Source organism: Tupaia chinensis, unplaced genomic scaffold (genome assembly GCF_000334495.1).
Source record: "Tupaia chinensis unplaced genomic scaffold, TupChi_1.0 Scaffold000458_1, whole genome shotgun sequence".
Classification (NCBI taxonomy): Eukaryota; Metazoa; Chordata; class Mammalia; order Scandentia; family Tupaiidae; genus Tupaia; species Tupaia belangeri.
In genome coordinates, this window is record NW_006159966.1 from 8,116 (window position 1) to 20,092 (window position 11,977).

At 39.7% G+C, this 11,977-nt stretch overlaps 1 protein-coding gene across 6 annotated transcripts in view; it reads right to left on the minus strand.

Moving 5' to 3' along the window:
- Positions 1 to 11,977, minus strand: part of AKAP11 (A-kinase anchoring protein 11) — a gene marked incomplete at its 3' end in the record, with an annotated part of 53,017 nt that overhangs the window by 5,657 nt on the left and 35,383 nt on the right. For 5 of the 6 annotated variants that reach the window (XM_027774578.1, XM_027774579.1, XM_014590525.2 and 2 more), the window contains 2 exon segments: positions 954 to 1,109; positions 8,261 to 11,977. In XM_027774578.1, the coding sequence (XP_027630379.1) occupies positions 954 to 1,109; positions 8,261 to 11,977 (3,873 nt within the window). 6 annotated transcript variants of the gene reach the window in all.

Here is an 11,977-nt window from a genome sequence, read left to right on the forward strand (position 1 = left end):
GAATGCCTTTAGGTAAAGTTAAAAACATAATTATTTTTGGTGGTATGTACATGTCTTGTTCTGTGTGTGTGTGTGATTGTGTGTGTTTTAAATATTTTAGATTGTGTCAGCCTCAGACTGATAGCTGGGACCACAGGGTATGCTACTGCATTGGCTATTTCAGGAAGGGTCTCACCACTTGACATGCTAGCTCTGAGCTCATAGTCCTCTTGCCTCAGCCTCCGGAGTAACTGGGACTACAGCTGCATCCCACTGCACACAGCTTTTGGTCTGGGAACCAAACCTGGGCCTCCCACATGTCCTCAGCCAGCCATGCAGCATCATCTACCAGCATGCTACTGAAGTTGGGCCATGAGAAACCATCTTACCATAATTGATAAAATATTCTGAAGACTACTGTCATGAACAAAGTTAACAAGAAAAGTTATATATAAGGTAAGTGCCTTCTGCTATATAAAATATTTTATAATAGGTTTGATTTATATATTTTCAACCATTCAAATATAAACACTGCAGGTAGTTTTTTCCCTAACAGCAGGACAAGGAATAACCTCCAAAAGATACTATTTTAACAAATATCTAGATCATTAAGAGTATTTTGATGTCTTTTACAGATAACTATCTTTTTTCCTATCTTCTAGAAGAAAAAAACAAACTTCTTTAAAAGTATTTTCCTCATATAAAACATTCAGGAACAGTTTCAAGAGTATAAAATTGATTTTATACAATATTTTTCAAATCAACTGTTGGTACACCTAAAGAAAATCAGCTTGGCTAATTACTGTATTTAGTGAGTATCAAAACACTAGAAAATACATTTTGACTAATAATACATTTTGAAAATTATGCTGAATTTTCAAATTTAGAGTTTTAAAATAATACTGAATATAATACACAGCTCTTTGGAAGCCTGAGGATCTAAACCACACAATTACATGCAAAATTTTAATTACCTTTCACTTAGATGGTGAAAGCTGCTGCTTTCATCTTGGTGTTCATCTTCAAAACTCAGATTGGACCAGCTACCAGTACTGTCATCACCGATACTGAGATTCATCTGCTGGCTACCAAAAGACTCAGTTGACTGAAAGTCCTCTACTTCTTTTGAACTAAAAAAAAAAGAAGAAAAAAATATCAAACTGAAAGCATCACAAATTCTGAATTTTTTTTACTTTCACTCTCAATGTGATAATTAAGATGATTAAAACAAGATATGATATTGAGAATCAGACTATCGATCTACCTAATCATTTATTTGTGTCTGCTCATAAAAAGACTTTGCAGTGGCTCAACCTAGATGGTGCAATCCCTAACAGACTGAACTGCAACGCTGGAAGCTACATGCCAACTGCAGGATCAGGTTCTCGGGTTGCCTAAGAACATGCCAGGCATGTGCAGGGATATCTAATATCCCGAGGAGCTGGAAGGGTGGGAAAAGGGTATTAAAGCATGACAAGACCCTGCCCACAATGTTCTCTCTCACACATAAACACATACACCCACTCTCTATGGGGGGAAAACAGATAGGGGGAGAGGGAAAGTGAGGGAGTTAAGGGGAGGGAGGAAGAGAGAGAGAGGGGGAGAGAGACTGATTTTGCAGAATAGTATAGTAACTACAAAGTTAACTGGGGTACCCACCAACATTCCTTACTTTGTCCAGCTATTATGTATCTATCCCTAGTGATCATTTATCTACATTTTGTTTGAAGTACTTCAAATTGTCAACTGAACACTATGTGAGCATACAGGTTCACATAGTGTTCAAGTTTATCACCTGCTCTGTTTAAAACAGTACTTTTATCTGTACTAAAAGAACCTTTCCCTGGCTTTAAGAACAAAAAAACTAGTTCAAGAATTTAGTACTATCAATCAACCCTATATTTAAACTAGTCAGATCTCTTCAAGATTCTGAGTGAGGATCATAGCCCTATTGCTATTTTTTCAATGAAAAGGCATTTATAATTTTATTCCAGTATCACAAGAAAGTCCATTCACTGCTCAATCATTGTAACTGCTCCTTCTACATTTTTATTCTCAACATAGCAGCTTCAAGTGATATTTTTTAAAATGAAGAGGGAGGGGCCAGCAGGTACCACAGGGTTAAGGCGCTGGACTCCTACGTGGCAGACCACAGTTCGAGTCCTGGACCCAGTGGCTTGAAAATCACACTGGTGAGTTGACAACTTCTTTGCATCTGGAGGCTGTTCCTGGCAACTCTGCAGCCATCACCATACCACAAAACAAATATATTGAATTACATCAGAAACACTATAGATACCATTTGGATTAGCATGAGAAAAAGATTAAGGAGGAGGCTCATGAACATTCAAAGAAGACAAAAAAGATGAATGGTCTGACAGTTAAGCTCCATCATAAACAGTGCCATGCTGAGAAAACACAAATAAAAAGACTATCAAGGTGCATGGAAAGAAGAACACCAAACAAAAGAATGATGAAAAGATTCCACAAGGAGCAGTACCTGCCTATCTGTTGGACAGAGGACAGCCCAAGGCAAAGTATTTTTCAGTATGATTAAACAAAAACAGAAAGAGAAAGTGGGAAAATGGGAAGTCCCTCTACCCAAAGTTTGAGCCCAGGGAAAAAAAGAAGTATTAAAATTTACTCGAACAGGAAAGAGAAAGAAGGCAGCATGGAAGAGGATGGTTACAAAGTCTGCTTTGCTGGAGATGGCTTTACTAGAAAACCACCTAAATAGGAAAGATCAGGCCAATGGGCTTACACTTCAAGAAGGCCCATGTAACCCATCCTGAACTGAAAGCCACCTTTCGCCTGCCAATACTCGGTATAAAGAAGAATCCCTCATTCCCACTATACACAACTTTGGTATTATCGCCAAAGGTGTTGTCATTGAGGTGAACGTGATCAAGTTGGGCCTTGTGACACAAGGAGGGAAGGCTGTTTGTGGGAAATATGCCCAAGTTATACCAACAATCCTGAAAATGATGGATGCATAAATGCTGTCTTACTGGTTTGATAGAAGTTTCATATAAGTAACCCCCTTATAAATTTTGAAGATGATACACTAATCTGGAAAACCACCATGACAGTGATGTTTCTGAATATAGACGGTCTTACATGTCTGCAATTATCAAAAGATTATTCATTAAATTATACAAAAACATTAAAGTGGCCTGGTTTTACAAATAAAAAAGAAAAGAAAATTAAATCACGCCAGCCATCTGTGCATGCGTGCCCAAAATCCCAAGAGAAGAATAGAGAAGTTGCTGGTAGCCATCCTCCCAAGGGGTGATTTCTCGCTTTCTCTCACACTGTTTCCCCAAGGGGTGATTTCTCACTTTCTCTCTCTCACACTGTTTCTTAGCAAGTGCACTCACCCTATAGCAAAAATCTCTCTTAAAAAAAAAGGGGGGAGGGGGAGGAAGGAAAATGTCAGTCTTCTCAACAAAATCTTCCCATGGCTTTCTTACAAATTAGACTAAGAGTCCAATTCCTTGAAATATATTAGTAGGTCCCCACTCACATCCACCTTCTCTCCTAACCTAAGTCACTCCACCTCAACAATTCAAGCCATTTTGCTGTTTCCCAAACATATACAGCCCCTACTTTCCCCCACTAAATATTCCAAACTACAAACCATCCGATGCCATTGCCCACCACCGCCACCAGCACACACTAACTCCCTTCCAGGCTTTTATTTTTCTTCCAAAGCACTCAGCACAATGTGCTGTTCAGTATATTTTACTTATCTATTGTCTGTCTTATACTACATTAACGTATGCTCTAAGAGAATAGATTTTGCCTTTTTGACTTTTGTGTATGCCCAGGGCCCAGAATGGTCTTTATACCCCTTGGGGGGCTATTCTCATTTTGAATTTAAGATATGGCAACCAGAATTATATTGGGCATTCCAGGGAGAGGCACACTATAGTAATGAACCATAGTGGAGCCCCACTTTGTTGCTCTTTTTGAATACTTCTGATGTGTGTCACATTCTCATGGGTCTTGGCTGAAATGACCCTCGTGATAAGGCCTAGAAGCGATTTAAATGATTCATAGGTTGTTTTGGCTTAGAAATGATGGATCAGAAGGCAACTGAAATTTTTTTTCTCTTCTAAAACTGTATTATCATAAAACTGCCCATTTGACATTCATGTGTCACCCCTTTGAACGGTAGTTTTGAGAAATATTCAGGATACTTTGCATGAATCAAGTATTTACCAAAAAAAAAAAAAAAAAAAAAAAAAGGATAGTAGTGTAATAATCCAAATAATTCCATTTAAAAATTTATTTAATCTTCAGGCTTAAAAGTTTTGTGTTTTTTGGGTTTTTGAGGTTTTGCCACAGAGTACCTGTGCCTGCCGGTGGGAGGAGGAAGTGAGAAATCACCCCCTGGTTGGATGGCCATACTGCAATCCTCCTCCATCTTCTTCTCAGGACTTTGAGCAAACACACACACACACACACACACATACACACACACACACACACACACACACACACCTGGCAAGACTTTCAAGCTGCCAGGTCTGGCACTTGAACCTTGAGCCATAATCAGCCATGTGAGAACCTAGTTCCTTAACCACCACGCCACCAGTTGTCCCCTAAAGACTTTTTTTTTTAAAGACAGGCCCTTTCTGTGGTGATCCTCCTGCCTCAAGCTGCCAGCTGGGTCTATAGCAGATGCCACGGTACTTGACTCTCTTTTTCAGCTAGGGTCTGTGTTGTCCAGGCCAGAAATAAGCCTGTGATTCTCCTGCCTTCACGTCCCCAGTCACCATACATCATTACAGATGTACACTACCACACCTGGCCTTCAGGTTTGACTGACAATCAAACCCAGGCCTCCCTGCTTACAGAACACTGCATCCTAGCAGGGTGCACCACCATGGCTGGACAGAAGGACATTTAACTACAGAAATAGAAAATGTAAAATAGCCAACTGTACACACCAGAGTCAACCTAAAGAACACTAGCACAGCAGCAAGAGAAATGTGAAAAAAAACTACAAAGTAATATTCTGCAGGCCTTAATTAAAAAAAAAAATGGAATTGTATGGCCCTGCCTTATAGTCTCAGGACTTTGAGCAAACACACACACACACACACACACATACACACACACACACACACACACACACACACCTGGCAAGACTTTCAAGCTGCCAGGTCTGGCACTTGAACCTTGAGCCATAATCAGCCATGTGAGAACCTAGTTCCTTAACCACCACGCCACCAGTTGTCCCCTAAAGACTTTTTTTTTTAAAGACAGGCCCTTTCTGTGGTGATCCTCCTGCCTCAAGCTGCCAGCTGGGTCTATAGCAGATGCCACGGTACTTGACTCTCTTTTTCAGCTAGGGTCTGTGTTGTCCAGGCCAGAAATAAGCCTGTGATTCTCCTGCCTTCACGTCCCCAGTCACCATACATCATTACAGATGTACACTACCACACCTGGCCTTCAGGTTTGACTGACAATCAAACCCAGGCCTCCCTGCTTACAGAACACTGCATCCTAGCAGGGTGCACCACCATGGCTGGACAGAAGGACATTTAACTACAGAAATAGAAAATGTAAAATAGCCAACTGTACACACCAGAGTCAACCTAAAGAACACTAGCACAGCAGCAAGAGAAATGTGAAAAAAAACTACAAAGTAATATTCTGCAGGCCTTAATTAAAAAAAAAATGGAATTGTATGGCCCTGCCTTATAGGAAGAACTCCATGGGGCCTACTCTCAAGCTCTAAGAAGAAAAAGAGAAAACACTAAAGAATAGCAAAGGCACTTGCTAGGCCTTTGAAACTTTAATCTAGCTGAATCTTTTCCTCCTCCAAGGCTGGGATGTGAGGGAGGGATTAAAGGGGAAGGAAAATTAAAAATCACCTGAGGCTACTGAAGAAACTCATTTTAATGGTGAAAGTACCAAGCTTACTACCATTTATTCATCTGATTATTTATTAACCACTTGTATCTACCATCTGGTATGTGGTCATGAACCAAGAGAACAGGTCAGAGGTCCGTAAACTTTTTCTGTGAAGAGTCAGATAACAAATACTTGGGCACTGCTGGCCGTTTGGTCTCGACAGCAACTATTTGACTCAGCTGTTAGAGCATAAAAGCAGCTATAGGGAACCAGCAGTTAGTGTAATGGCTATGTCGCTGGACTCCCACGTAGTCGACCGCGGTTCGCGTCCTGGACCCGGTGGCTTAGAACTCACGCCGGGTGCATGTGCGTGCGTGCCCATGATCCCGAGAGGAGAATGGAGGAGAAGGGATTGCGGCGTGACCATCCCCCCTGGGGGGTGATTTCTCGCTTTCTGTCTCTATGTCTCTCTCTGTCTGTCTGGCGAGCGCACGCGCCCTATAGCGAAAATCTCTCTCTCAAAAAAAAAAAAAGGCAGCTATAGAAAATATGTACATAAATGAGCTTGGTTGTGTACAATAAAACATTATTTACAAACGCTGAAATGTAAATTTCCCATAATTTTCACATCATAAAATATTTTTTAATTTTTTTTTTCTACCACTGGAAAATGTAAAAATGGTGACACAGCTGTAAGGCACAGTGCTGTACGAAGCTGACCTGCATGGGAGGGTTCTGGTTCGTGTCCAGAGACCTCCCTGAGTATGCTCAGCACAAAAGCATGCCCTTGACCCAGGGCTAGATAAGGCTGGGGGTAAATCACTGTGTCGAGCTCTTATTGAGGGTGCTGTCTCCTTGTGGCACTCTCTGGGCTGACTCTCTCCCATTCATGAAAGAAACTCAAGAAAAAAAAGGGTAAAAACTATTATCAATATGCAGTCCATTCAAAAACAAGAAGCAGGTCACATCTGGTGCACAGACTGTTGTTTGCCAACCCTTGATCTAGAAGGAGACAGCCTAATTAAAATAAATGAAGACCTCTCCTAGTTTACCAGAAACCTAGAGTATATGTCATCTCAAGAGGATGCTATAGAACAACTGATTCAAGAGTCCTGGCAGAACTGCATCTCCCTGCTTTAGGATGACTAAGAAAAGAGGCAGTCCTTGTTACTGCTTTGACAAACACTACTCAAACATCTAAAGTATTATGCCACTCAATTAAATTTTACCTCAACTCAAAATATTTTACCTTTCCAGTGAGACTTACAAATATAATTCTATAAATTAATACTACAAATTGGTCCTGATGCTTTCTCAGGGAGAAAAGTCAAAAGTGACAATATTGGGACCAGCAGGAGGCATGGTGGTTAAGGCGCTGGACGTTCCCACATGGCCTACCACGGTCTGAGTACAGGACTTGGTGGCTTACTTTCTCACTTTCTCTCTTTTTCTCTTTCTCTCTCTCTCTGGTCAAATTAAAATGAATGAATAAATGAAATTAAATAATTATTTTTTTTAAAAAAGTGACAATATTAACCACATTGTTAGAATTACTGAACACCAGAAAGCCCTAATAAAGAATAGGACACTATGCGACTATTAGAACGGTTCCATGAGTCCATCAGTCATTCAAGATAAGTGGTAACAATGGTTGAAGAAGCACTTGGAGAATTTTCCCTTTCTTCCTCATGGCAGTTTCATTAAACCATGCTCTTATAAGAAAACTTACCTTGCGAACAGGGAAAAGAATAACTATATGAAAATTTAATCTGAGTAGTAATTATTCCCTATTTGTATAAAATTCCCCAGCTATTTTTTTCCCACTCCATAAATGGGTAATTTCTTCCTCTAAAAATGATCAGAAGACAAAATATATGAAAGTTAATTGTAGGAAATAAAATGATACAACATGCATAAGGAAGTTTTGTTAATTTAGTTTTACCATAGAGTATGTACACTCACTGGAGAGAAAGAGGGAAAGCGAGAAATCATCCCCTAGGGGAATGGCCATGCTGCAATCCCCTTTCCTCCCTTATCATTTTGGGATTTTGGGTACATGCACACATGCACCTGGCATGATTTTGAGCCACGGGGTCCAGGACCTGAACTGCAATCGACCATGTGGGAATCCAGCACCTTAACCACTACACCACATGGTAGCCCCAAGTTTTGTTAATTTAAGGTTAAAAAACAATTATACCCTGAGGCTGCCGGGTGGCACGGTAGTGAAGGCACTAGACTACCCATGTGGTTGACCACAGTTCGAGTCCCAGACCTGGTGGCTTGCTTTCTCATTTTCCCTTTCTCTCTGATCAAATTAAAATAATAAATTTTAAAAATAATATCCTTCTAACGGACACATATGATTGAGTTTAATTTTTCATTTTATCTTAACACCTAAAAGAAATGTGAAACTCACCTGCTAACAGCATGTCCAACATTTGTCATGGCTGATGTCATTATTTCCGTGGTAAGGCTCTCAGCAAAGCTAACACCATCCTGTCCAATTCCACTATCAGCTGCCAAGCTGGTATTGCTCAGCTCTCTCTCTGCTTTTTCAATAGCTTCAGCAACTATCTTCTCAGCAAGTACTGACTTCTTATCAAGATTAACATGAATTTGAGGGACATCAAGATGAAAAATTCTAGATTTCTGATAGATGTTGCCAAATTTTGGATTAGAAACTGGCTTATTACTAGCAAGTGAACTTTGTCTGAAAAAGTGCTGAGATGAATTTCCGGTGCAATCATGGAGTTCTTTAAGGGCACAATATTTGCACGTTTGACTTATAAGAGGTGACAACTTTTCTGCGTAAGTGATCCTATCTGCTGATTTTGTGGTCTCAGACATTTGGAAAACTGCAGATCCTAAACTTAGCTCTAAAGTGTCATCCACTACTTTTTTAGCAAAATTTTCTATAGTTTGAACATTCCCTCCATAACCACATCCAGTTAAGCTGTCTGTACTGTGGGAAAACCTGTGATTTTGTGAAGAAGGCTGGAGAGACTTGGGAAATTCTGGTTCAATGTGATACTTAGCATCTTTACCACATCCAGATTTTTCATAAAGGCAAGAATCTGTTAAGGACTTTGGCAAGACAACCATAGATGCTGTCAGCTCTTTTTTAACATCTTTTGTTATGCTGTGAGCAAGAGAGGCTGAAAAACTATATAGTTCAGAGGACTTATTTCTGTATGTATCCTGCTTCCTTTCGCAAGTTTGAGTGTTAAAAAGGTAATCTCCATTTCTTTTACTTTGTCTTTTTTTATCCACATCTCTCTGGTGCTCTTTACTTGAGCACATTAACAGTTCTTTGTCTCCATTCACCCGAGAGCTTTGCACAGGAAACTTTTTTGAGGTGTACTTCATGTTGGCTGTCTTAGCTGCTTCTTGTAATCCTGATTTAACAGATCGATAAGCGAGTCTATTGGCATACTGATCCATTATTAGCTCGCTATTCCCACCTTCCTGTTTCAGTATTTGGATAACGTGACCTGCATATTCATCTGTCACACTTTCACAGCTGGGATACTTATATGTCAGACCTGACAAGCAAGAACTTGGTAATGAAAGAAGAAATGGGTCAACTTCTCTTGGGTGTGCTACAGTCTCTATATCCAAATTCTCTTCTGACGTATACTCTTGGTCACCATCAACATAACAAATGCTCTTCCTTTGCCTGAAAAGCACACCACTTTTAACTTTCGCTATTTTCTCGGCTTCTGTAATGACTTCTGCTGCCATATCACTTGCAAAACTGCACAAGGTTTGTAAATATTCACCTGAGTCATTTAAAAAAGGTGATACACTTCTTTGACTTTGCACATTTGAGTGAGGGCTTTCAACCTTAGGTTCTTGAACTATTTTATTATCTAAATGGGAAGCTGCCATCTCAGTTGCAAGAGAAATGATATGCGTAGCTAACGTTTCTGCAAACTGAACTTTCCTCCTTGAGTGCTCCAAGTTCATCTCTATTTCTGAATGCTCTTCATTTTCACTACTTTCGACTTCTTCTGAAAGAGAGCGCATGAGTTTCAACATGAACTCTTCCTTTTCTATAGTATTTTGTTCACTTTCAGACAAACCACCAACAGATGAGTTGTGAGGTGTAGAAGGTGGTGTAGCAGGTAAAAATTCTTTGGCTAATTCCCCCTTCAGCTTTTTGGTTAACTTCTTGATATCCCATTCAGAACTAGTCTGGGATGGCACTAGAGGAGTTGATGGAGGAGTATCAGGTATTACATTTCTGTCTCTGATTTTCTGTTTATCTTCTACATGCAAACCATCAACGCAGGTAAGCACTGCAGATGACAAAGTATGTGACTGAGGAATGGCACTTTCCTGTCCAAAAGATAAAGACTCAAGTGTTGTATTAGTCAAAGGATGCTTTTTCACTGATTTGTCTTTAGTAAGTTCTTTCAAATAAGGTTTCTGATTTGTTGCAGTTGGAGGTGGTAGTGTCTCTGAAGAAAATCCATGAGCCACAGAACTTTTACATTCTGAAACACAATCCTTCCCATCCAAAACAGAATAGTGAGTCAAGTGATTTTGAGAGTCAAGAAATCTGGGGAACTTTTCCATGGTCAACTGTGATTCTTCTCCAGGAACAGGAAAGCCTTCCTTGTACATTGCATTTCTATGTACATTTGGGATTGCTGATTTGCTCTTATCTATGGAATGTTTAATAACAGATTTAGATAACCGGTCAGCAAACATGTCCTTACTGCTAGGCTCGCTCTGATGCAGCGTAGCTCGATCGCAGTGAGATACAATAGGAGAGGTTTTTCTCTTTTTTGTTTTAGTTAAATAATCCTTATCTTCATCAACTATTTTTGTAACTTCAAATGATGTCACTGACTCTAAAGTTTCATTTACTATTGTATTCACCATTGCTGCAGAAAAATTGCTAATAATTACAGGATTGCTTGTTAATTTTGAAGATCTTCGCATTTCAATATCATCAATAGTTGGTTTTAAATTATTCTGGTTACTTGGACTGTGTTCTGAAGGTAAAGAACTATTTCTGAGACAAGCTACCTCTTCCTCTTCTTCGTTTTTCATGGTAACATGCACTTGGGTAGAATCACCATTGGAATTACTACCATCAGGTGACAGAGGAGACTCTGCCTGATATACAGTAGGTGAGATATGATATGGGAGAAGGGCACTTCCTGCCAAGGGCACTGGTATAGAAGTAACAATGCCAGAAGTACAAAACAAGGCCTGCTGCACCGTGAATTCTTTTTTATGGTCCCGCACTGGTTTTGTCACCATAATTGCTTGATTGTTAAAAGGAGAAAACGTGAAGGTCTGTGTTGATGGCACTACACTTTCTGCACTGACATACTTAATGTTATCCGGAGAAACACTAACTGCTGCCTTTGTTGTGAAGGTCACGTTAACTTGTGATAGCTCTATGAATGCTTCCTGTATTACAGATTCAGACAAATCTTTTGCATATGACTTCACTACTTTGTCTTCAAAGTCAAACAAGCAACCCTGTGGAGATGCAGGTGTTGGAGGATATGAAAACTGACATACTTCCATGATGCCCTCAAAAACAAGCTCTTCAGCAAGATCTGCAGCAAACCTAGCAACTGTGTTTGTAAATATCTGTTTCTTTACATACTGTAAATCTTTTAAGGCATTTGCAAAAGCTTCACTCACCAAAAAATTTGCCAGGCCACTAATGGCTCGTTGCTTCAGTGAAAACGCACACTGACTCCTCAGTTCATTAAATGCCAACTGAAAAACAGATGATGTCAATTTGATGGCTAAGTGGCACAACGCATTAGTACATGAAGAGACTCCTTTCTGCAAGTCTTTAAATGCACTGCCAAAACTTTTTTCCACAAGATCTGCAGCAAATCTCTGAATGCTATCTTTAATCATTAAGGATTTATTTTTAGATTCTCCTTTTTGATAAAGATTTCCATGCTTAAGTACTATGGTTTTATTTTCTCCCCTGTTACTGCTATTACTATCTGGCACTGCATTAGTATGCTGGGTATGAAGAACTGAGCCTAGTACTTCACATGAAATGCTACTGGCATAATCTTCATAGGTGTAATAAACAGAATCATGATTTTCATGAATCCTATTTCCACCAGTATCTGTTTGGCAAAAACATTCAGCA